This window comes from Camellia sinensis, chromosome 3, assembly GCF_055761805.1.
Source record: "Camellia sinensis isolate YWXY chromosome 3, ASM5576180v1, whole genome shotgun sequence".
Classification (NCBI taxonomy): domain Eukaryota; kingdom Viridiplantae; phylum Streptophyta; class Magnoliopsida; order Ericales; family Theaceae; genus Camellia; species Camellia sinensis.
In genome coordinates, this window is record NC_138963.1 from 94,742,657 (window position 1) to 94,768,001 (window position 25,345).

The following is a 25,345-nucleotide window of genomic DNA, read 5'->3' on the forward strand; positions in this document are numbered from 1 at the left end:
CAACAGGCCGGGTCGGGGCCGCCCCGGGCCGCCCACGGGCCGTGGGCTAGTTTCGGGCAGCTACGGGGCGCAGACTAATTTTATACTCTTATCAATGTGAATATTAACATGTCAATGTGAATATTTACATTATCAACGGGTCGGGCCGGGCCCGTCCAAGGCAGCCCACTAGCCGTAGGCGGGTTTCGGGCCGGCCACAGGCCGCGGGCTAATTTTACACTCCTATCAATGTGAATGTTAACATGTCAATGTGAATATTTACATTGTCAACGGGCCGGGCCGGGCCCACCCCGACCCGGGCCCGGGTTTTGGGCTGCCCACGGGTCATGGGCCAATTTTACACTCTTGCCAATGTTAATGTTAATGTTAATATGTCAATGTGAATATTCATATTGAGAACGGGCCGGCCCCGGACGACGGGCTGGTTTCGGGCCGCCCACGGGCCGCATGCCAATTTTACACTCCTATCAATGTGAATGTTAACTTGTCAATGTGAATATTCATATTATCAACGGGCCGGATCGGGCCTATTTTTTTGGCTTGTGGGCCGGCCCGGCCAGACTCAAATTTTTCCGGGCACCCACGAGGATCCACATGAGCCGGGCCCCTACACATTGACAATATAAACATTTATATTGACGGTGTGAACATTCACATTAAGGGTATTTTGGTAATTATGTCACCCATAGGACTTATTGAAACATAAGAAAATAATGTGAACTAAATTGAATATAAGTAGATGAAAAGGGTATTTTGGTCTTTTTATCTCAAATTGGACCTAATGGAATAGTCAAAAAGAATATAAGTTGGATGGAATAAATCTCCTAGAAAATGAATTTATCAAAAAAACTCCCATTAAAATTTAAGTTGGGCCATTAGGTGGTAGCATCGAATGCTACTTCTATACTATCACTATAACCCAATACTAAAGTGCAACTTATAAAGTAAGTACGTTTTCTTATGCTCGTGTGAGACAAAAGTGGTATCTACATCCACATGAGCAGTCTATAAATTTTTTGAGAATTTTTTTTAAAAAAAAAAAAATACCTAACATTTTAAAATCTTACTTTAGGACTCTACCCTAATTAACTAAATGATTGGTTGGAAAATGTTAAATAAGTATACATCGTTGGAAAATGTTAAATAAGTATACATTTTAAATAAATATATTTTTTATTTTTTATGAAAAAAAATATTAAAAACTAGATAAATGATATGATAAAAAAGATATAAAAAAAAAAATGACAATGTTACGTAGTTCAAATTTTATGGCTTAAAAGTGGCTTAAATGACCAAAACCACGTCGTTTTGAGTACAGAACAACATAAAAATGGCCAAAACGATATCATTTTGGCCATTTGAGCCACTTTTAAACCACAAAATTTGAGATACGAGTCATTTTTTTAAAAAAAAAATACTATGTTAGTACTTCTCAAACAATTCTTTCACTCACGTGTACGTTTTTCCAATTCTATTAACATATTTCCTATTTTTTATCCATATTCCATAAAGCAACCACTATTCAGCCTATAATTAAGACAAAATAATTCCTCCTTGCAAAGAGGGAGAGAGAGAAGACCAGCGGCAGCGCAGAATGGGAGGCGAGGGAAGTGATAGCCAGCGCCCAAATATTCCGGTGAGGGGGACATTGTCGTCATCATCCTCATCAAGTTTCTACAAGATTATCCTCCCCTCCATCATTCATGACAACAAGCTGGTAAAAACACTTAACTCTTCTCTCTAGATTTTGCTGTAATGTCTGGATTATGCTTGCTGCTTCATTACCTTAAATAAAGGCATGCAAATATGGGATTGAGTGATTTGATGAGAAATTCTTAGAAATATAGAGAACAGTTGTTAGTGAAAATCTGGTTTGAGGTAAATTGACATAGTTCAGTCCATATACAAGAGCAATTTTCACAAACAACAAACAAATTAAACAATGCGATTGGTGTTCTTCTTTGCCTTAACTGTTTTAAGGACTTCTTTGGAAGTTGTAATGTGAAGAAACAAAGTATAAAACACACTGAAATTGATAATTAACACTGGAACTTGTCACTCAATTGCAAGTGTCAAAAAGTACAAGATTGACAGGCTACAAGATCACTATTTAAGTACAAGAACTATTCCTATGATAAGTTCCTGCTACTCCTAGATATCACAACTATTGTGAATGGGTTGAAGGATTTCTTTCACATTAGCCATGAGAGTAATTTATAGATGTAGGAAATAACCACCGGCGCCACCGCTAACCACCTACAACTTCCAACAACTTCCAATAACTTCAATCTTCAGCCTAGGTTGCTGCTTGTCTTTCATCCCATCAAATCTTCCTAACTTCTCCTTAAACTTCTCTTAACCTCCAAGGAATTAAAGGAGTGCCAAGTGTCCTACACAACAACAACAACAACAACAACAACAACAACAACAACAGCAATAATAATAATCAATGCAGCCGTAGTTTATTTGTAAAATGATGATTCATGGTCTGAATTGACAGATCATAATCGACAGGCTAAAGGTCGTACCCAGTGCAAGAAACTCCCATTTAAGCGGAGTTTGGGGAAGGATTGATGTACGCAGCCTTACCTCTGCAAGCAGAGAGGCTGTTTCCGCGACTTTAACCCGTGACCACCAGGTCACCAAGGGGTAGCTTTACCGCTACGCCAGGCCCGCCCTTCTTAATTGACACGCTACAACCAATTAAATTATATTTAGCCTATTGATAGGCCACTATCAACAGGAAAATAAAATATGGTATCAACAATGCCCTCCTCATTTAAGGCAAAATTTTTACCTTAAATGATATAAAGGACAAAATCTAGACCAACCCATATTTACTGAAATCCATGGACTAGATTTGGCCATGATCGATAGGCCACAATCGATAGAAACTAATTTATGGTGCGAACAATTTTGAACCAATGTTTTCTAAATGTTTACATTACCCATAAATGGTGTAATTTAAACCCTTCGTACTTACTGAAGGAATGTGTATGTTTACACTTCTAACATTTAGCACTCTTTAAATTTTGAAACCAAAACTACTAACATGTAGTTAACAGAGTTTTTTTTTGTTTTTTTTTGTTGTGTGCGTGTGTGTTTGATGCTCCCTTGTCGAGTATGTAATAGATACAAACTCAAAGTTGTCACTGCCCTCTGCTTTGACTCAATCAAACTTCATTCAAAGTATAAACAATTGCCCATTATTGGTTGGCCAATTATGGCCTGCTATATGGCCATATCAAACTTACAAGAATAAGATATTGTTTTTGTTAACCAATTCATCAAAATCAACTTTTGATGTGAACAACAAACCCATGGTGGTCATTGGGTAGCAGAAATCATAATATCAAATGATTTTAGAAAATTAAAGGCCGTGTTTGATGAAGCTCTCAAATCATAATTCCACTCCTCCATTTGCACCTGAAAAATATATGTATTATTGATTGATTTGTATTGATTGTTATATTACAAGATTGATTTATTACAATTCCTATACAATCTATATATAGAAGAAAATGTGGTAGTAGGTGTAGTGGAGGTGATAGTGGGTTAGGTGAAGTGGAGTGTGTGGTGAAGTGGAGGTAGGTGAAGTGGAGTGTGTAGTGGAGTAGGTGAAGGTAAAGATGGGAAATTCTAACAGCCCCCCGCAAACTCAAGGAGGAGAGAAACTAACCAACTTGAGTTTGGAGAGAGTAACAAAACAAGAAAATACATAAAAATAAAAAAGGATAGGAGACACTGTATGGTCGTGTCAGACCGTTGGTGAAGACACTGTATGGGGTGTCATAACGTTGTAGAGGACACTGTATGGTGGTGTCAGACCGATGTAGAATACAGTTTATGGGGTCATGTCGGACCGTTGTAGAAGACAATGTTGTGACAGTTTACGGAGTCTTGCTGGACCCTTGTAGAAACTAACCGGAATCAATGTCGGGACAGTTTACAGAGTCTTGTCGGACCCTTGTAGAAACTAACCGGAATCTATGTCGGGACAGTTTACAGAGTCTTGTCGGACCCATAAAGGAGCTAACCGGAATCAATGTCGGGACAGTTTACAGAGTCTTGTCGGACCCTTGAAAAAGCTAACCGGTATCAAATGTCGGGACAGTTTATAGAGTCTTGTCGGACCCTTGTAAAAGTGGCACCCTCAAAAGGTGTGCCCAATTTTGTCAAAAGGCGTGCCATCAAAAGGCGTGCCCAATTCATCAAAAGGCGTGCCATCAAAAGGCGTGTCCACTTTGTCAAAAGATGTGCCATGAAAAGGCGTGCCAGTTTGTCGGGCGGCAAGAGGCGCGCGATACGCGTGGCTGCCTCGGCTATTTATCCAAGACGAAGGCTGAGGCTGAGGCATACCATTCTGAAACCTCTGAAACCAACCCTTCGCTGAAAAAAACTCTGCCTCTGCGGAGAGAGAAACTGTGGAACACTTTGTTGCCATTCTGTCACCAACCCTTCCGAAACACTTAGCAACCCAAAAACATGGCCTCTTCTTCCCGTCCAGCTACCCAGAACCTGCTCACGCTCTTTCCAGAACTGAACGAGCCCACAAGAGAAATAACTGGTGCGGTGGCCAGTGAACCTCAACCAAACACCTCTGGTTTTGCTCCATTGAACTTTCCGATGCGGTCGGTGGAGCAAAAAATGGCGGTGCAAACTGATATTGAGGCTAATCAGTATACTCTGAAGTCATGCGTGGAAACCATGACGGCGGTCACAAATTTGTCGAACCGGCTGCAGAGTAGGACAAATGAGGTGCAGCATTTAAATTCCCAGCTGGCTCTGCTCCAACGCATGTATAAGGATGCGCGAGCAGAGATAAGCGTGCTAAGGGCAGAAAACAAGGAGCTGAAGTGGAAGGCCACCGTGATGTTCCGATTTGGAGGGCCGCCATATGCTGCAGTGGAGGAGCAGGGAATAGTGATCGTGCCCAGTGGAGTGGGAAATATGGAGACAATACCGGCAAGGGCTGCCCAGGACGGAGGCAAGAAGAAAAGACCGGCGGCAGAGTAGAGAAGAAAAAGCTCACTGTTCCGATTTGTGTTGGTTTTGTTTTGTTTTTTTTTTTTTTTTTTTTTTTTTTTTTGTGTGTAAAATTGTGATCGGGGTTGATCCTTGAGATGAATAAAATATGGTGTGGTGTGCAAAGCTATATGGTATGAATGGAATGTGAAAAAAAAATTAAAAATAATGGGAAAGAAAAATAAAGAAAGAAATAATAAAAATATATTTGAAATCGGTAATGGTGTTCGGTATATATATATATATATATATATTTTTTTTTGGTTTTAATAATAATAATAATAATAATAATAAGAATAATATATTAAGGAGGAAAGCATGTGTGTTGGTGGGTCGGAAAGTAATTGTTTTGGTGGGAGACATGATTTGAAAAAGATTTTTTTTTTTTTTTTTTTTTTAAATAAATAAAGTAGTAAAATAAAAAGTGTTGCTCTCTCTCTCTCTCTCTCTCTCAACCGTGTATGTGTGAGTGGTGTGTTGGGTGTATGATAATATATTATAATAGTGTAAAAGTGTTGCTACAGCTGGGTTTGTTCGATAAAGAAGGATTGAGAGCCTTAGATCTGAATAAGGTTGAATCACAAGAAGGAGTAACAGAACTTCCCAAAGCTTCAAAGTCATCCATGGAGAAGGTAGGGGAAGTATCGCGAGAGCATTGTGCAAAATTAGATGGTACGAGCACACAATGTGTTGAAACAACCTCAGCCCTGTTTTTCTCCTCCCGTTCCTTCCTCGCAAGACGCTTTCTCTGCTTTTCCCGATTCTTAATTTCATCCATAAATGGAGAAAGAGCATCAGGAGGCAACAAATCACTGAGATCAATTTCACAAAGCTGAAATGTTGTTGTCAAAGAAAAATGGCTTAAGAAACGGTAACGCCTCCTTATGGCCTCTGATTGAGTTACTGTCTCCAATTGTAAAATCTTTCCACTGATTCTGTGGGGAAGCATATCATAGCTCCCATGATGGTGTAGAAGACACTTCATGTTTAAAGGATGAAGGATTAGGTGCTGACCATCAACAGCCTGATAGAAATTGTATGAATCCTTTTCGTTTCTATCCCTTAAGCCATCGGTTGGTCTTTGAGCTCCTGAGACATTGCGCCGATGATGGCGCAGAGGCGGTGGTGGTGGTCCTCCGTGGAGGAGCTGAATCGAGTGATGATTGAGTTGCAGAAGTCATTGGTCTCGTCGGCCGCCGTGTACGGCGGTGGTGCATCAAATTCGAATCCTTCCATGGAGAGGTGGCACAGACAAAAGATGGAGGACGAGATCTAGTGGATCCAGTGAGGCCCGGAGAAGACGGAACTTGTGAGGTAGTAGTAGCGCTTGATGAATTCTTCCACTGATGAGGCTGAGATGGGTATGTGTAGAGGTCCGGCGGGCGGCCTAAGACGATTCGGTTGCCGCCCGCCGGTGAAGCGAAATTATTAGAGTCTTAGCTCAGCTCTGATACCATGAAAAATATATGTATTATTGATTGATTTGTATTGATTGTTATATTACAAGATTGATTTATTACAATTCCTATACAATCTATATATAGAAGAAAATGTGGTAGTAGGTGTAGTGGAGGTGATAGTGGGTTAGGTGAAGTGGAGTGTGTGGTGAAGTGGAGGTAGGTGAAGTGGAGTGTGTAGTGGAGTAGGTGAAGGTAAAGATGGGAAATTCTAACAGCACCCTCCATTTGGACAGAGTTTTGAAAATGTGATTTCACCACACATTTCAAAACACATTTCTTTTTCACGTTTGGCATATCTCTCTCTTTCATCTTCTCCATTGTGAAAAGCAGGGGAGTTTTTGAATTTTGTGTCTATCCGGTCATTCTCCCGGACGTCCCCCGGACGTTTGGTTGGTTGACCGGAACAGTGTTGTTTTTTTTTTTTTTTTTTTGCAATTGCCAATCGCCACTTGTTATTTAGAAAAAAAAAAAATTATATTTGTTTTTGATATTTTTTAAATATAGAATTTATTTTTTTAACACCAAAATTACAAATTATTTTTTTGAATTGAATGTTAAAAAGAGTTTGATTATGAGTTTTGAATAGAATTTGCAATGGGGTTTTGAGTTGTGTGTTTGGTTATGAGTTATAATTTTTTGAATTAAATTCTGAAAACTCTTTTTAAAACTCATAACCAAACAAATTTTCTTAATTCATATGTCACATCAAAAATTCAAAACTTAATTCAAAACTCAATTAAAAAATCTTTTCAAAACTCATAACCAAACAAATTTTCTCTTTTCAAATCATAATTTCAAAACTCACAAACTCAAAATACAACTCTATTCTCAAATCATAATTTTAAAACTCTACCAAACGCAACCAAAAATTTTGACAATTAACCATGTCAAAAAATTCAAATTCAACAAATGTGGATTGTTCATAATGTTCAGCCATGTTTGGCTTAAAATCATGCCCCTTAATTAAATCTTCACCATCATTTTGTGATCTATTTTCAATACTATTTGACAAAATGGCTTTTTTTCTTTTTTAGCCATTAATGGCTTATGAAAACCTTATGTAGTCATTTCATCTTCATGGCTTGGTTCTCTAAAAACATGTATATTAACCCCCCGAGCCACATTATTTTCATACCTTGAATAACGGTTTGCACTCAAATATGGCTTTCAGTTTTGCAAATATTTCTTATCTTTCATGTGGAAGCATGTTGTTAAGTGTTAGTGTCTATGTCATCCATGACACACCATGACATCAGCCCTATTCTGATGTCATCCATGACATCAACCGTATTCTATGACGTCATCCATGACATCAGCCCTATTTTATGATGTAATCCATGACATAAGCCCTTATCTACTTTGGCTTATAAATAGGCTACTTGTAAAATACACAAAATTCTACATATCAATAAAATTTTCTTTATCTCTTCTTTTTCTTCATCTATATATTTGACATGGTATCAAAGCTATATCTTCCTTCTTGAAGATTTCTTGTTCTTGTTCTTGTTCTTGTCCTTGTTTTTTATTTTTTATTTTTTTTTATTATTTTTTTAAGATTTTGTCAAAAAAAAAAAATAAAATAAAAATTTCAGCATGTTCGACTAGGGCCGAAAATAAGCCCTATGATTTTATTTTAATTTTTTACTCATTGTTTTCTATTTTTTCTTATTTTTTGGAAAAATGGGTGGTTTTTCTAGAAAACATTTATGGTGAGGTTTTTGGTTGATTTTTTCTCTTCCTTCCTAGTCCTTGGGAGCCAACTGGTGCATTGTTGGCCTTTGCTGTCCTTGCTTTGTAGTTTTTTTGGACTTCTCTCCATGAATGATTGATTCGGCTCATATAGGTGCTGTCCTAACAGCGTTTGCTTGGGTCTAGCTTTGTTTTTTGGGCTCTACAGGTAACATACTGGTCTTGAGTTTTTTTGTTTTTTAGACTTGCTTCTGCTTGTTTGGGTTGTCCTTGTGTGGTTTTAATTTTCAATGGCTGAGGGTGAGAATAAGGATCCTTTGGTTAGTGCGGGCTTTAGGTAGCATCATGTTGTGACTCTTACCGATAGTCCATCTCTTCAAATCAATCCTGTGAAACTTGATGGCACCAACTGCCTGATTTGGTCCCGCTTTTGTAGTCTTGCTATTGCTGCTCGCCGATTGACTGGTTATATTACCAGTGATCTTCCTTAGCATGCCTATGATGATCCTTTGCATATTCAATAGGTGTCTGAGAATGCTTTGGTTATGACTTGGCTCATTAACTCTATGCAGCCTACAATCAGTAGGTCTTTTCTTTTATTGTATATGGCTTATAAGATTTGGATAGTTGTTTCCCAAATGTATTCTCAAAAGGGTAATGACGCACAAGCATATGAGTTGAGGAAGAAACTTCGAGGCTTGGATCAGAAGGATCGCTCACTCGTGGTGTACTATGCTGAATTAAGAAACTTGTGGCAGGAACTGGATTATTATCAGAGTTTCCAGGCTGTTTGTTCCAAGGATGCAACTTTATTTTAGCATACTGTGGAAAAGGAGCATGTGTATGACTTTCTTGCTGGCCTTAATTTAGAGTATGATTAGATTTTCGTTCAAGTATTGGGTCACTCTCCTTTTCCCGCCTTACGCGAGCCTTATGCTCTTGTTCAGCAAGAGGAAAGTCGGCGTAGTGCTATGGTCCATTCCTCTATTCAGGATCGATATGCTTTGGTTGTGGTTTCTACCACTCGTGATCCTAAGCCTAGTTCAGTTCAGTTTGGTAGTAAGGGAATCATAGGTGATCGGGATCGTTTGAAGTGTGATTATTGTGGAAAGACTGACATGATCGTGAGCATTGTTGTAAATTGAATGCTCGCCCTACTCGGGGTGGTGACCGTGGTAGTACAACTCGTCCATAAGCACATGTGTCTGAGATTGCAACTAGTACTTCCTGTGAGCCTAGTACTCTTTCTCAGGATGAGTTGCACACTCTCAAGTGTTTGATGGCTCGGCTTGATTCTTCATTTACCATAGTTCCTTAGACTTCCTTCGACTCCTGCTTCTTCTAATTTTGCCCACACAGGTACTCCTGCTAGTGCTCTTAGTACATCCTCGTTGCCTTCTTGGATTATTGATTTTGGTGCTACCGATCTGTAAGATAAATTGATAGAGAGAGATACAGAGAGAATGAATTATGTATTAATTGATATATTGATTCTGTTACAATTGATTGATTATATAGATGTAGGTTAGGTGGGGGTAGGTGAGGAGTAGGTGAGTGTAGTAGGTGAGTGTGTGGTAGGTGATGGTAAGTGTGTGGTAGGTGATGGTAAATTCTAACAGCCCCCCGCAAACTCAAGGAGGATAGAAACTAACCAACTTGAGTTTGAAGAGAGGAACAAAATAAGAAAATACATAAAAATAAACAAGAAAATACATAAAAAGAAAAAAGGATAGGAGACACTGTATGGTCGTGTCAGACCGTTGGTGAAGGCACTGTATGGTGGTGTCATAACGTGGTAGAGGACACTGGATGGTGGGGTCATAACATTGTAGAGGACACTGTATGGTGGTGCCAGACCGATGTAGAAGACAGTTTATGGGGTCATGTCGGACCGTTGTAGCAGACAATGCTGTGACAGTTGTTGTGACAGTTTACGGAGTCTTGTTGGACCCTTGTAGAAACTAACCGGAATCAATGTCGGGACAGTTTACAGAGTCTTGTCGGACCCATAAAGGAGCTAACCGGAATCAATGTCGGGACAGTTTACAGAGTCTTGTCGGACCCATAAAGGAGCTAACCGGAATCAATGTCGGGACAGTTTACAGAGTCGTGTCGGACCCTTGTAAAAGTTGCACCCTCAAAAGGTGTGCCCAATTTTGTCAAAAGGCGTGCCATCAAAAGGCGTGCCCAATTCATCAAAAGGTGTGCCGGACATGATGGCGAGGCACGTGGGCGCCTTGGCTTGCGTGCCCGGTTGTCGGCTGGTGGCAAGAGGCGCGCGATGCGCGTGGCTGCCTTGGCTATTTAACCAAGGTTGATGCTGAGGCTGAGACAGAGAAAAGCTGCGAAAAACCTCTGAAAAAAAAAAAAACTTCGTTGTGCTAAGAGAGAGTCTGAAAAACTCTTCGTTGTGCTGAGAGAGAGAGTCTGTAACACTCTGTTGCGAGAGATATTCTGTAACACTCTGTTGCCCAGAAAATGGCTTCGTCTTCGTCTTCCCGTGGACTGCTCACCCTCTTTCCCGACCTCAACGAGTCAACAAGAGAGAGAACTGGTGCGGTGGCACTGGAAACTCAACCAAGCGCCCCGGAGTTTGCTCCGTTGAACTTTTCGATGCGGTCGGTGGAGCAAAGAATGGCAGTGCAGTCAGATGTGGAGGCCAATCAGTATACTCTGAAGGCATGTGTGGAAAGCATGACGGCGGTCACAAACTTGTCGAACCGGCTGCAAAGTAGGACAAATGAGGTGCAGCATTTAAACTCCCAGCTGGCTCTGCTCCAACGCATGTATAAGGATGTGCGAGCAGAGATAAGCGTGCTAAGGGCAGAAAACAAGGAGCTGAAGCGGAAGGCCACCGTGATGTTCCGATTTGGAGGGCTGCCATATGCTGCAGTGGAGGAGCAGGGAGTAGTGATCATGCCCAGTGGAGTAGGAAACACGGAGGCAACACCGGCAAGGGCCGCCCAGGACGGAGGCAAGAAGAAAAGACTGGCGGCAGAGTAGAGAAGAAAAAATCCCGCCTGTGGGTGTGAGTGGTTTGTTTGTGGGTTTTTTTTTTTTTTTTTTTGGTTGTAAAATGGTGATCGGGGTGAGCCCCGACATGAATAAAATGAAATGAGTTTGGAGGTGTGCAGTTCATCTGCTTCTGCTGGCTTTTTTTTTTTTTTTTTTTTTTTTTTTTTTTTTTTTGATAATAATAATAAGAATATATATGTATAGATAGAAAAGAAAAGAAAAGAGAAAAAAAGAAAAGAAATTGAATTCAATGGATATACATGTATATGTTTATATATTAAAATATAGATAGAATATATAATGACGAGGGTTTGAGTGGAAAAAATAATAAATTATTATAAGAGATAGTGGGTGGTTCATGTGAGTGGTCTTGTGAGTGATAAGAAAAAGAGAAAAGAAAAGAAAAGAAAAGAAAGTGGAAGAGAGTGTGATATTAATGATGAAAAGGGCAAACCAACCCATGTGCGTTGCAGAGAGAGAAGAGAGAGATTCTTCTTGTTCTTGTTATTTTTTATTTTATTATTATTATTATTATTTTTTTTTTTTAATTTTTATGTTTATTTTTTTTTGTTTTAATAAGAATAATAATAATAATAATAATAATAATAATAATAATAATAATAATAATAATAATAATAAAAGGAAAGTGGGTGGAACCAGCACATGGTGTTGATTGTAGGGTGCATGATGGTAATATAGAAAAAATAAAAGAAAAGTGTGAAATGGTGTGGGCAAAAGGTGCTGTTAAAAAAACAAATAAATAAAGAAAGTGAAAGGAGATAAGAACAGCATGATTGCTGTCATGGGCGGTGCCTTTTTTTTTTTTTTTTTTTTGTAAGAATAATAAAAATAATAATAATAAGAATAATAAGACATTAAGGGAGAAAGTAGATGCGGTGGAGAGAAAAAAAAGTGTGTTTTCAAAAAAAACAAAAAGGATGAGAGAGAGAGAGAGGTGGTAAAGACGTCTTGGGCAGATCAAAAACTTTGGAAAAAAGAAGAAAAGAAAAGTTAAAAAGAATCAACCCAAGTCCCACACTTTTTGTCGGTTTCGGAATCGAAAATCTCTGCAGAGAAAGAGATGAACTTTCGCTGTTGAACCCTCTCTGCTGGATCAGAAGTTCTTCCCCAACTTGCAGAGTCAGCCACTCTCTCTTCCAAGTACGCAGCGGTTTCAGGGTTTCTCTGCTGTACCGCCACTGCTGTCATCGCAGACTGAGGAGGAGGATTCAAGGTCTGTTTGTCTCTCTCTCAAAGCTTCTATCTTTGGCAAATTGGGGACTGTTGGTTTTATTGGCACAGCAATTAAGTGCAAAGATGGCTGCAGCTTTCCCTTCCAAATCATTGCGTGCTGCCCGTTCATTGTTGGGAGGCCTTGGCAACAATCTTGGTGTACAGGGAACGCCACATGAGATGTCATGCAGTGAGTTCTTGTTTCAGCAATGCAGGACTTTCATACAGATGAGGACCAATCTTAAAGTTGTGGACAATTCGGGGGACTCAGTAGCGGAGACAGCGCCGGAGATGTCGGCGTCTTGCTTGGAGCCGGCGCCGGAACCAGAGCAGGTGGAACAGCTGGCGTAGGCGACCGTGCGGGAGGCGTCGGTGGTGCTGGATTTGAAGTAGGAGGTGCCGGAGTTGCAGTCGGAAATGTGGCCGAAGGTGAGAGAGGTTTGTGATCAAGCAAGGTATGTGTAAAAAATTTTAGCGGACTAGGTTGAGGTCCGGCGGGCGGCCAAGGCGAGGTTGCCGCCCGCCGGTGAAGCGAAAAATACTAAATTCTTAACCTTGCTCTGATACCATGTAAGATAAATTGATAGAGAGAGATACAGAGAGAATGAATTATGTATTAATTGATATATTGATTCTGTTACAATTGATTGATTATATAGATGTAGGTTAGGTGGGGGTAGGTGAGGAGTAGGTGAGTGTAGTAGGTGAGTGTGTGGTAGGTGATGGTAAGTGTGTGGTAGGTGATGGTAAATTCTAACACGATCACATGACAGGTGCCTCTAGTCTTTTCTCTACTTATTCTCCTTGTTCTGGGCGAGATAAAGTTAGAGTGGTTGATGACACTTTATCTTCTAATCTCCGGCAAGGGTTCTGTTCATTGCTCATCTTTACTTTCTCTTTCTTCTGTGCTTCATGTTCCTAATTTTTCTACCAACTTACTTTCTGTTAGTAGCTTTACTACGTCCCTAAACTAGTCAGTGACATTTTTTCCTACTTATTGTGTTTTTTAGGAACTGGCTACGGAGAAAACAATTGGCAGTGGTAAAGCACCTGGTGGATTGTATTTTCTGGATATTGTTCCTCCTCCATTAATGTTGTCCAACAGTCAGGCTCTTCAGTGCACCACTAGTTCTCCTTTTCCCCTCCTTCATCAATGGCATCGGCGTTTAGGTCATCCATTCTTTAGTATTTTAGAAAGACTTTTTCCTTCCTTAGTTTGAGATTGTTCTAAGAACACTTTTGTTTGTGATGCTTGTGAATTTGCTAAGCATAAACGTACTTGTTATCCTTTAGTTAATAAAAGAAGTACATTTCCTTTTATACTTGTTCATACGGATGTGTGGGGCTTTCCCCCATAGTGACTACTTCTGGATATTGTTGGTTTGTCACTTTTATTGATTGTTATTCCCGTGTGACTTGGGTCTATCTTATTCGAACTAAAAGTGAGGTTTTTTTTCTTGTTTTTGCCTTTTTCATAAAATGGTACGCAATCTTTTTAGTGTTACCATTAAAATTCTTTGGAGTGATAATGAGACTGAGTATGTTGATGGAGCTTTCCAAGCATACCTTGAGGAGCATGGCATTCTTTATTAGATTAGTTGTGTTGGCACTCGTAAGCAGGATGGAGTTGTTGAACGCAAGAATGGCTATTTTTTTGAAGTTGCTCACTCACTTTTGTTTACCATGAAAGTTCCTAAGTCTTTTTGAGGTGATGCTATTCTTACTGCTGCTTATCTCATCAATCGTATGCCTTCTAGTGTCCTCCAATTCTGAATTCCTCTTGCACTTCTTCCTGTGGCTTATCCCACGTCTTCCCTTTCTTCTCAGATTTTTGGGTGTGTTTGTTTTGTTCATTTACAACCTTGTACTCATGGAAAATTTGATCCTAAAGTTGTGCGTTGTGCCTTTCTTGGCTATTCTGCTACTCAGAAGGGTTACAAATGCTATGGTCCTTACACTCGAAAAGTGTATGTCAGTATGAATGTCATCTTCTATGAGTCTAAGTTCTTTTTTACTTCTTTTCTGCCATCTTCTCTGGGGGAGAGTGTTATGGATGAGATTGCGGATGAGATGATGCCATATCAGCCTGAGTTATCTTTTTTCACTCCTAGTTAGCGGGCTGTTATTTGTGGTAAGGGGGTGCCTGAGAGTGGTTTTGGTGTTGAGCTTGACATTAGGGGCCGTTTGGACAAGCTTGATTTTAAGACTTATTCGTAAGATTTTAAGACTTAAGAATTTTAAGACTCTGTACTGTGACAACAAAGCTGCCATTAGTATTGCTCACAATACTGTTTAACATGATAGAACCAAGCATATTGAGATTAACCGACATTTTATTGAGGAGAAATTGAATAAAGGTTTGATGTGTATGCCTTTTGTGAAGTTGGAAGATCAATTGGCTGATGTGTTTACCAAAGGTCTTAGTAGTAAGTTCTTTCATCTAATTTGTTGCAAGTTGGGCATGAGAGATATATTTGCACCAACTTGAGGGGGAGTGTTAAGCGTTAGTGTCTATGTCATCCATGACACATACTATTCTGATGTCATCCATGACATCAGCCCTATTCTATGATGTCATCCATGGCATCATCCCTATCCTAATGTCATCCATGACATCAGCCCTATTTTATGATGTAATTCATGACGTAAGCCCTGATCTACTTTGGCTTATAAATAGGCTACTTCATCTTATTGTAAAATACACAATTCTACATATCAATAAAATCTTCTCTCTCTCTTCTTCTTCATCATCTATATATCTGACACATGCTTTTCATAAATTGCTTTATTTGAAGAAGTAAAGCATTTCTTATTTCCGTGTTTGAGCCACTAGTTTAAGTTTGGATCTCCATGCATGTCCATTTGCTCCTTCTTTGTCATCACTCCATATTAGATAGGTCCCACTAGACGTGCCAAATTATGTTAGTAAAAATCTGGCTTGGGATAAATCGACAGAGTTCAGTCGACGGACAAAACCAATCTTCACAAACAACAAACAAATCAACCAATATGGTTGGTGTTCTCTGTCTTAACTGTTTCAAGGACTTTTTTTGGAGGTTGTAATGTAAATAAACGAAGTACAAAACACACTAAAATTGATAATTAACACTGGATTTTGTTACTCAATTACAATAAAGAAATTACAAGTGTCAAAAATTATAAGATCGACAGGTTACAATATCACTAATTAACTGCTACACCCAAGTACAAGCACTACTCCTATGATAAGTCACTCCTACTCCTAGGTTTCACAAGTGTTGCGAATGGATTGAAGAATCCCCTTCACATTAGCCATGAGAGGAATTCATAGATGTAGAAAATAACCACCGCTAACCACCTACAACTTCCAAAAACTTCCATCTTCATCCTAGGTTGCCACTTGTCTTTCATCCCATCAAATCTTCCTAACTTCTCCTTCAACTTCTCTTAACCTACAAGGAATTAAAGAAGTGCCAAGTGTCCTGCACAAAAACAACAACAATAGTAATAATAATAATAATAATAATAATAATAATAATAATAATAATTGTGGCCATAGTTTATTTGTAAAAAGATGATTCATGGTCTAAATCGACAGACCATAATCGATAGGCTACAACCAATTAGATTAGATTTGGCTTATTGATAGGCCACAATCGACAGGAAAATAAAATATGGTGTCAACAACAGTATCGTAATTCTGGATTGAGTGAACAGAACAGTACTTTTTTGGATTGAATGATTTGATGAGAAATCACTCATAAAATGCATATATTACTGGCTGTTTGGATTGAGTGCTTTGATGAGAAATTTTAATAAATTATGAGAAACATAACTTTTCTCCTATTTAATTTATAAATTAGGTGAGAAATGGTGAGAGAGGAAGGAAAACGGAGAGACTTTCATTTCTCACAAAATTTGATGAGGATTGGTGAGAAACAAATTGGGTCTCTCTTCAAAAAAATAAGAAATTGATTAGAGAATGCACCCCAAAAACAATTGTTTCAACCTACGTTTGATGTTTTTTTTTTATTTAATACCATTAAATTCCTAAGTCAAATTACCATCAAGGACAAAATCTTAATTCTCTATAAACCTCCATTTCTCTCTACATGCTCTCCCTATTGAAAATAGGAGTTAGAATATTTTTATTTTTAGCAGATTGTATAAAATCCATGATTATATGAATCACGGATTTTGAGCCTTGTTTTTATTATTTCCTAAATTATTTCATGAATATATTATATATACATAGCCTGTATAGCCTCTACCTCATTCATAGGTAAGCTAATACCGTTATTTTTCATTCTATTTGGTATTAGAGAATAGTTGTAGAAACCGTAGCCTCTTTCTTACCTCTATCACCATCGGCAGTCCCTTTCTCTCTTCCTAAGCCCTCGATAACCCTACCCATTCCCTCTTCTTCACCCGACATACCTCCCCTCCACCTGAAACCACTTCTAGACCACCCGAAACCCCTTCTCCACCTTTGTTCTCTCCTCGGTAGGTTCTCTTTATCCCTGTTGAGGCTTTAATAGGTGCCAACTAGGTCTTCTCCTGGTCTTAGGTGCTTCAGCAACCCTTCTAGGGTGGTTCGAGCCCTCTTTTACCCTTTCTAGGGTGTTGTGCTGATGTATTAAGCACTCTTTCTAGTTTTTATTTATATATATATATTTAGTGGGCTACTAAGTTTGTTCAGTAGCATTTATTTAGATAAGCCGTTGAGTTTTTTCCAGCTTCTTGCCTTGTTTCAGACTGTTTTCCTGTGATTATGTGTGTTTTTCTGCCTCTATTATTCCACTATGATTGAACCATCTCTTATTGTCTCTTTTGATGTACCCACAAAACCTGTCCCCGTTGGTTTTGATTTTCTCTCACTTATAACACTCTTGTTCATCGTATTATGAGTATGGTGTTGAATGGGAAAAATTTTTCCGTATGGAGCTGCTTCCTTAAATCTATTTAGGGGGAAAGGGGAATGCCTATTGTCTTTTACCTACTACTACTTAGCCTGTTGCGACAGACCCTACCCATGCTGGTGGGATATTGATAATTGTATTATCTTGAGATGGATGTTCAATTCTATGGAGGATCGTATTTACCATATGTTCCTTTATTGCGACACAGTTCTGATTCTATGGTGTGCCTTGTCACAGATGTATGCTCATGCTCATAATGATGCTCGCATCTTTGAGCCCTATCAGGACATTGCTCGTGCCTCCTAGTCTATTTTGGGACTTTTTGTGGCAGAGTTCTATGGCTATCTTCAGGACCGTTGGGAAGAGTTGGCTCAATATGAGCCCTTAAATGAGTTTCCAGCAGATGCTGCCTTTCTTGTGTCTAAACATCTTATTTGTCAGCACACTTATCAGTTTTTGATGGGTTTAAACTTTGAGTTTGAATCTCTTCGAACTCATATTTTAAACACATCACTCATGCCATCTCTCTATGAGGCCTTTGTCACCATTGATAGTGATGAGTGCCGTAGGTGTTTGGTTCAGCCGAGCCCTCTTCTCGTGTCTCTGATTTCATCTGATTAGATGGCTCTTGCTGCAAAGTCTAGTTCTCGGGGTTCTACTAGTCCAGTTACTTGTCATCATTGTGGTGCTTCTGGTCATGTTAAGGCTCGTTGCTTCAAACTTTATCCTGAGTTGAGGCAATGTTCTTCTCACCCTCGTGGTACTGGCACCCTCACACTGTTGCTTTAGTAGAGGCTACTCCTCCTCCTGGGTCTCCTAATATCCCTAATTTACAGTAGTTACAGACTCATATTGGTTAGCTTCAGGCTCAACTTGGATCTCTCACTACTAGTTCTCATGGCCCATTGTCTTCTATTGTTGCCACCCTTGTTACCGGTACTTCTATTGCTTTCCATGTTCGGCCTGCTAGTCCCTCATGGATTATGGATTATGGGGCTAATAATTATATGATAGGTGAGTTTTCTTTTATTTCTTCTCCTGTCCCTAATACTATTGCCCAATTTGTGCGTCTTGCTGATGGTTCTTCCTCTTTTGTTCGTCATAAGGGTGTAGTTTCTTTATCCCCTACCATTACTTTATCGTCTGTTTTACATGTTCTAAATTTGGCATATAATCTCTTATCCGTTAGTCTTCGTGCCAAACAATTTAATTGTGTCGTCATCTTGTTACCCTCTTCTTGCCTTTTACAGGACCTAAGTTTGAAGATGATTTTTGTCAAGGGATATGAGTGTGATGGGTTTTACTACTTTGGGGATCCATCGGATGAGCATTCCTCTTCTTCTTTAGCTAATTTTCAAGCCTTTATTTTGCTTGTTTACATATCTTGTGTTTTTAAGATTCAGACTTTAGAATTATGGCATGCTCGTATGGGTCATGTTAATTTTCAATATTTATGTCAACTTTTCCTTCAATTAATAAAGCTTGCAAAGATTATAAATTTCATTGTGTGGTTTGTGAGTTGTCTAAGTATACTTGTACTAGCTATATCCCTCATATGACTCGTGCTCCTAGTGCCTTTGATCTTATACATTCTGATGTCTGGGGTACTTTCAATATGCAACTTTTATTGATGATCACACTAGGTGCACTGGGGTTTATCTATTTCGTTATAAGTCTAACTTGTTTTCCCTTTTTGTTCAGTTTTGACAAATGGTTAAAACTCAGTTTCATACTGTTGTTAGGAATATCTGTTCTGATAATGGCGGGGAACATATTTCTAATGAATTTCGTTCCCATCTTAATCAAACTAATATTCTTCAACTTGTCCTCAGACCCCTGAACAAAATGGTGTTGCTTAATGCAAAGACCGTCATATTATGTCAATTGTTCGATGTCTTCTTCGGGGCATGGGTGTTCCCAAGTCTTAATGGCATATGGTTCTCCTTACTATTGTTTACCTCATTAATAGGAACCCTAGTCGTGTGTTGCATGGTCTCACTTTGTTTCATATCCTTATGACCACTACCACTTTGTTTCTTCTCTTACCTTATATCTTTGGGTGTACCTGTTTTGTTTAAAATCGGAGTACCACTTACACTAAGTTAGATGACACATTTATTCGTTGTATCTTCTTATGGTACTACTATGCCCAAAAAGTATATGTGTTATGATCATGTATCTCTTCACTTTCACCACACTTTGGATGTTACTTTTTGTGAGGATCTTCCTTTCTTTGGTACTAACCCTCCTTTGTAGGCTTCTCCTCCCGTTACTTCCAGTGTTCACCCGGTGCTTAGCTTGGACGAGGTTGAGGATGAGGTTGTTCCCCTCCCTTCTTTTCAACCTTTGCCTCCTTGCCCTCCATTGCAGGTATACTCTTGTCGTCCACACACTCAGCTATCCCCTGCTGCCTCTTCGATCTCTAGGTCATGTAACTTTTCTCCTTTAGCTCCATCTCCTCCACATCTTCGTCGTAACCCACCTCGAGATTGACATCCTCTAGATCGTTGGGGTTATTTAAGTAGTACTAATCATCCCATTTCCCAATATCTTTCCTATAACAAGGTTTTTGATTCTTATCGTTCTTTCCTTGGCAAGCTTGAGTTGGAGTCCATTCCTCTTCTGCGTCTGAGGCCCTTCAAAATCCTAAATGGGTAGAGGCTATGCAGACTGAGATAGCGGCCTTAGAACAGAATCACACTTGGGATCTTGTACCTTTACCTTTTGGGGAAAGCATTGTTGGTTGCAAATGGGTGTTCACTATCAAGTACCTTGTTGATGGCTCAGTTGATCGTTACAAAGCCCCCTTGGTGGCCAAAGGTTTCACACAGATTCGTAGCAAAAGATTTTGGCGCCACTTTTGCCTCTGTCACCAAGCTTACTTCTGTGCGTCTTCTTGTCTCCCTTGCAGTATCACTTTCTTGGCCTGTTCATCAGCTTGATGTCAAGAATGTGTTTCTTCATGGGGATCTCCTTGAAGATTTAAATGGCTCCTCCACCAGGGTTTCGGGCTGAGGGGGAGTATTTGGGAAAAGTGTGTCAGTTACGCAAATCTTTGTATGGTTTGAAACAATCTCCACGAGCATGATTTGGTTGCTTCAGTTCTATTATCATATCTATGGGCTCTGTTCAGTGTCACTTAGATCATACTCGTTTCATTCGTCGTAATTTTGCGGGTTAGTGTATAGTCTTATTAGTTTATGTAAATGACATTATTCTCACAGGTGATGACTTTGTCGGCATTGGTCAAGTAAAGAAGGACTTAGGCCAAACTTTTGATATTAAGGATCTAGAATGTCTCAAATATTTTCTGGGAGTTGAGGTGGCTCGCTCAAGGCAGGTGATCTCCTTGTCTCAAAGGAAGTACACTCTTAACTTGCTTAAGGATACTGGTATGTTACTGTGTAAACCTGCTTCTACTCCTATGGATCCTAAGTCACCAGAGTTGTTGGATGACCCAGGCATGTATTAGCGCCTTGTTGGACGCCTCATTTATTTGACCAACACTAGACCTGACTTGACATTTGCGGTTAGTGTTGTGAGTTAGTTCAGGAATGCACCTCGTACAGAGCACCTTGACATGGTTCATCACATTTTGAGGTATTTGAAGACTTCTCTTGACTTGGGATTGTTCTTCACAATTGGTCTTCAATCTAGGCTCTCCTGTTTCACAGATGCTGACTATGTAGGATCTAGGACTGATCGGCGTTCCATTTCTGGCTTCTGTACTTTCTATGATGATCATCTTACATCATGGAAAAATAAGAAGCAAGCAGTTGTTTCTAAGTCTTCTGTAGAGGTCGAGTATCGGGCTATGACACATAGGACATGTGAGATTCTTTGGCTTCACTCTATTTTGACATAGTTGGGTTTTGAGGAGACTGTGCCTTCCTCTTTATTTCGTGATAATAAATTTGCCATTATGTTATGCTCTGATCCTGTGCCTTCATGAGCGTACCAAGCATATCGAGGTTGACATACATTTCATTAGAGAAAAGGTTCAGACTGGCATTGTGAGTCCATCATTTATCTCTTCTTCTCAGTAGTTAGTAGATGTCAGAAATATAGATGAAGAAGAAAATAAGAGAGAAGATTTTATTGATATGTAGAATTATGTATTTTACAATGAGATGAAGTAGCTTATTCATAAGCCAAAGTAGATCAGGGCTTATGTCATGGATTACATCATAAAATAGGGCTTATGTTATGGATTACATCATAGAATAGGGCTTATGCCATGGATTACATCATAGAATAGGGCTGATGTCGTGAATGACATCAGAATAGGGCAGATGCCATGGTGTGCCATGGATGACATAGACACTAACACTTAACACTCCCCCTCAAGTTGGTGCAAATATATCTCTCATGCCCAACTTGCAACAAATTGGATGAAAGACCTTACTACTAAGACCTTTGGTAAACACATTAGCAAAATGATCTCCCGACTTCACAGAAGGCATACACATCAAACCTTTATTCAATTTCTCCTTAATAAAATGTCGGTCAATCTCACTATGCTTGGTTTTGTCATGGTGAACAGGATTGTGAGCAATACTGATGGCAGCTTTGTTGTCATAGTACAGAGTCATAGGATCACCACAAACAATTCCTATATCACTTAACAAAGACTGAATCCACATGAGTTCACAAGTACCATGCGCCATAGCTCGGTATTCTGCCTCTGCACTAGACTGGGACATCACTGTTTGCTTCTTACTACGCCAAGTGACTAAATTACCCCCTACAAAAGCATAGTAACCAGATGTAGACCTCCTGTCATCTACAGAACCTGCCCAATCTGTATCAGTAAATGACTCCAACCTCAAGTGTCCTTGATTAGAAAACAAAATCCCTCTTCCCTAGGCAGATTTAAGATACCTCAAAATGCGATACACAACCTCCAAATGTGTTGTACGAGAATCATGCATAAATTGACTTACTATTTCAATTGCATAGGCAATATTTGGGTGAGTATGAAATAGGTCTATAAGCTGTCCAACAAGTCTTTGGTACCTTTCCTTTTCCACCGAGTTACCAACACCACTGCAAAGATGATGGTTAACCTCAATAGGTGAATCAGTTGGTTTACAGCCTAACATGTTTGTTTCTTCAAGAAGATCTAGAATGTACTTCCTTTGAGAATAAAGATGCCTTTGTCAGATCTGGCAACTTCAATTCCAAAAAAGTACCTGTAAGAAATAATGTATAGAGAAAGAGAGAGAATAAATTGTATGTATTATTATTGATTGATATATTGATATCAATTACAATGATTCATGATTCCTATATATAGAAGAGGGTGAGTGTGTAGTAGGTAAGGAGTAGGTGAAGTGGAGGTGGTAGTGGTGTAGTGGGTTAGGTTTAGTGGAGTAGGTGAGGTGGTAGTGGTGTAGTGGGTTAGGTTTAGTGGAGTAGGTTTAAGTGGGTGAAGTAGGTGGAGAGTAGGTGGATTTTAACACAATGATTCATGATTCCTATATATAGAAGAGGGTGAGTGTGTAGTAGGTAAGGAGTAGGTGAAGTGGAGGTGGTAGTGGTGTAGTGGGTTAGGTTTAGTGGAGTAGGTGAGGTGGTAGTGGTGTAGTGGGTTAGGTTTAGTGGAGTAGGTTTAAGTGGGTGAAGTAGGTGGAGAGTAGGTGGATTTTAACAGCCCCCCGCAAACTCAAGGGGGATAGGAACTAACCAACTTGAGTTTGGAGAGAGTAACAAAACAAGAAAATACATAAAAATAAAAGAGGATAAGAGACACTGTATGGTCGTGTCAGACCATTGGTGAAGACACTGGATGGTGGTGTCATAACGTTGTAGAGGACACTGTATGGGGGTGTCATAACCATGTAGAGGACACTGTATGGTGGTGTCATAACGGTGTAGAGGACACTGGATGGCGGTGTCAGACCGATGTAGAAGACAGTTTATGGGGTCATGTCGGACCGATGTAGAAGATAGTTTACGGGGTCATGTCGGACCGTTGTAACAGACACTGTTGTGACAGTTGTTGTGACAGTTTACGGAGTCTTGCTGGACCCTTGTAGAAACTAACCGGAATCAATGTCGGGACAGTTTACAGAGTCTTGTCGGACCCATAAAGGAGCTAACCGGAATCAATGTCGGGACAGTTTACAGAGTCTTGTCGGACCCATAAAGGAGCTAACCGGAATTAATGTCGGGACAGTTTACAGAGTCTTGTCGGACCCATAAAGGAGCTAACCGGAATCAATGTCGGGACAGTTTACAGAGTCTTGTCGGACCCTTAAAAAGTCGCACCCTCAAAAGGTGTGCCCAATCTTTCAAAAGGCGTGCCATCAAAAAGCGTTCCCAATCCATAAAAAGGCGTGCCATCAAAAGGCGTGCCCAATCCATAAAAAGACGTGCCATCAAAAGGCGAGCCCAAGTCATAAAAAGATGTGCCGGACATGATGGCGAGGCACGTGAGTGCCTTGACTGGCGCGCCCGTTTGTCGTCTGGCGTCAAGTGGCGCGCGATACGCGTGGCTGCCTCGCTATTTTAACCAAGGTTGATGCTGAGGCTGAGGCAGACAAAAAAACTTCTGAAAATCCTCTGAAAACAACTCTTCCTTTGCTGAGAAAGAAACTCTGTAATACTCTGTAACCAACCCGTCTCTGAAACACTCAGCAACATGGCCTCTTCTTTCCGTCCAGCTACCCAGAACATGGCCTCCTCTTCCCGTGGTCTGCTCACGCTCTTTCCAGAACTGAACGAGTCCACAAGAGAAATAACTGGTGCGGTGGCCAGTGAACCTCAACCAAACACCTCTGGTTTTGCTCCGTTGAACTTTCCGATGCGGTCGGTGGAGCAAAAAATGGCGGTGCAGTCGGATGTGGAGGCCAATCAGTATACCTTGAAGTCATGTGTGGAAACCATGACTGCGGTTACAAATTTGTCGAACTGGCTGCAGAGTAGGACAAATGAGGTGCAGCAGTTAAACGCCCAACTGGCTCTGCTCCAACGCATGTATAAGGATGCGCGAGCAGAGATAAGTGTGCTAAAGGCGGAAAACAAGGAGCTGAAGCGGAAGGCCAGTTTTATGTTCCGATTTGGAGGGCCGCCATATGCTGCAGTGGAGGAGCAGGGAGTAGTGATCATGCCCAGTGGAGTGGGAAACACGGAGGTAACACCGGCAAGGGCCGCCCAAGACGGTGGCAAGAAGAAAAGACCGGCGGAATAGGCGAGAAGAAAAATCCCACTGTTCCGATTTGTGTTGGTTGTGTTTTGGTTTGTTTTGTGTTTTTTTATTTTTATTTTTTTTATTTTTTTATTTTTTTTATGGTGTAAAATGCTGATCGGGGTTGATCCCCGGCATGAAGAAATGACAAGTTTGTAAAATGTTGTTTTTTTTTTTTTTTTTTTTTTTTTTTTTTTGGGAGTGTTTTGTTGAAAAAATAAAAATAAAATGAAAGAAAACAAGGGAGAAAGAAAATAGATAAAAAATATTTATAGATGGATTATATGAAAAACATCGGTGCGATTGTTTCAAAATAAAGTGGGGTATTTAAAAAAGAGGAAAAGTGACTTGGAAAAAATAAATAAAAATAAGTGATTTTTGAAATCAAATGGAGGAGAGAGAGGGACAAACCCATGTGATAAAGTGGAGAGAGAGTCGGTGAGTGGGGTGCAAAAGGTGAAGGAGAAATGATGGATTGAAAATGGTTTGGGTCAAAAGTGGACACTGTTAGTGGGGAACATGAGTGCATTGATTATTTGATATAATAATAATAATAATAAAAATAAAAAGTTAGAACAGTTGGAGAGAATGAGTGGAGTATGGTAAGGGTTTCATCCAAAGCCAAAATTCCTGCAGCGAATCACTTCGCAAATCCTAGCATGAGCTTTTTCTCTTTCCAGGCTTATTCATGAATTTCCTGGTGATTTCAAGAGCCTCTGGTGGCATTGTGGCAGAGAACACCCCAACTTGGATTTTGGGTGGCAGCAACTGAGAACACCCTAACCTGGATTTTGGGTGGTAGCAACTGGAAAATATCATAGATCTGATTTTTAAAA

The 25,345-nt window shown here is 39.8% G+C and overlaps 1 protein-coding gene and 2 long non-coding RNA genes across 4 annotated transcripts in view; all 3 read left to right on the top strand.

The window, feature by feature from the left end:
- Positions 1-1,473: 1,473 nt before the first annotated feature.
- The window catches only part of LOC114257355 (B3 domain-containing transcription factor VRN1), a 33,162-nt gene continuing 9,290 nt past the window's right edge, over positions 1,474-25,345 (top strand). Inside the window, exon 1 of one of the 2 annotated variants that reach the window (XM_028197110.2) lies at positions 1,474-1,717. In XM_028197110.2, the coding sequence (XP_028052911.2) occupies positions 1,595-1,717 (123 nt within the window). In that variant the 5' untranslated portion in view covers positions 1,474-1,594. The remainder of the gene's footprint in view (positions 1,718-25,345) is intronic. The other variant, XR_014364322.1, reaches the window with a different exon arrangement.
- LOC145822676 (uncharacterized) lies at positions 11,351-12,989 on the top strand. Its single transcript, XR_014364323.1, has 2 exons — positions 11,351-12,423; positions 12,517-12,989. It is a non-coding gene; the product is annotated as an uncharacterized LOC145822676 (long non-coding RNA).
- On the top strand, positions 22,514-22,938 carry LOC145822677 (uncharacterized). The gene is made up of 2 exons (XR_014364324.1): positions 22,514-22,701; positions 22,851-22,938. It is a non-coding gene; the product is annotated as an uncharacterized LOC145822677 (long non-coding RNA).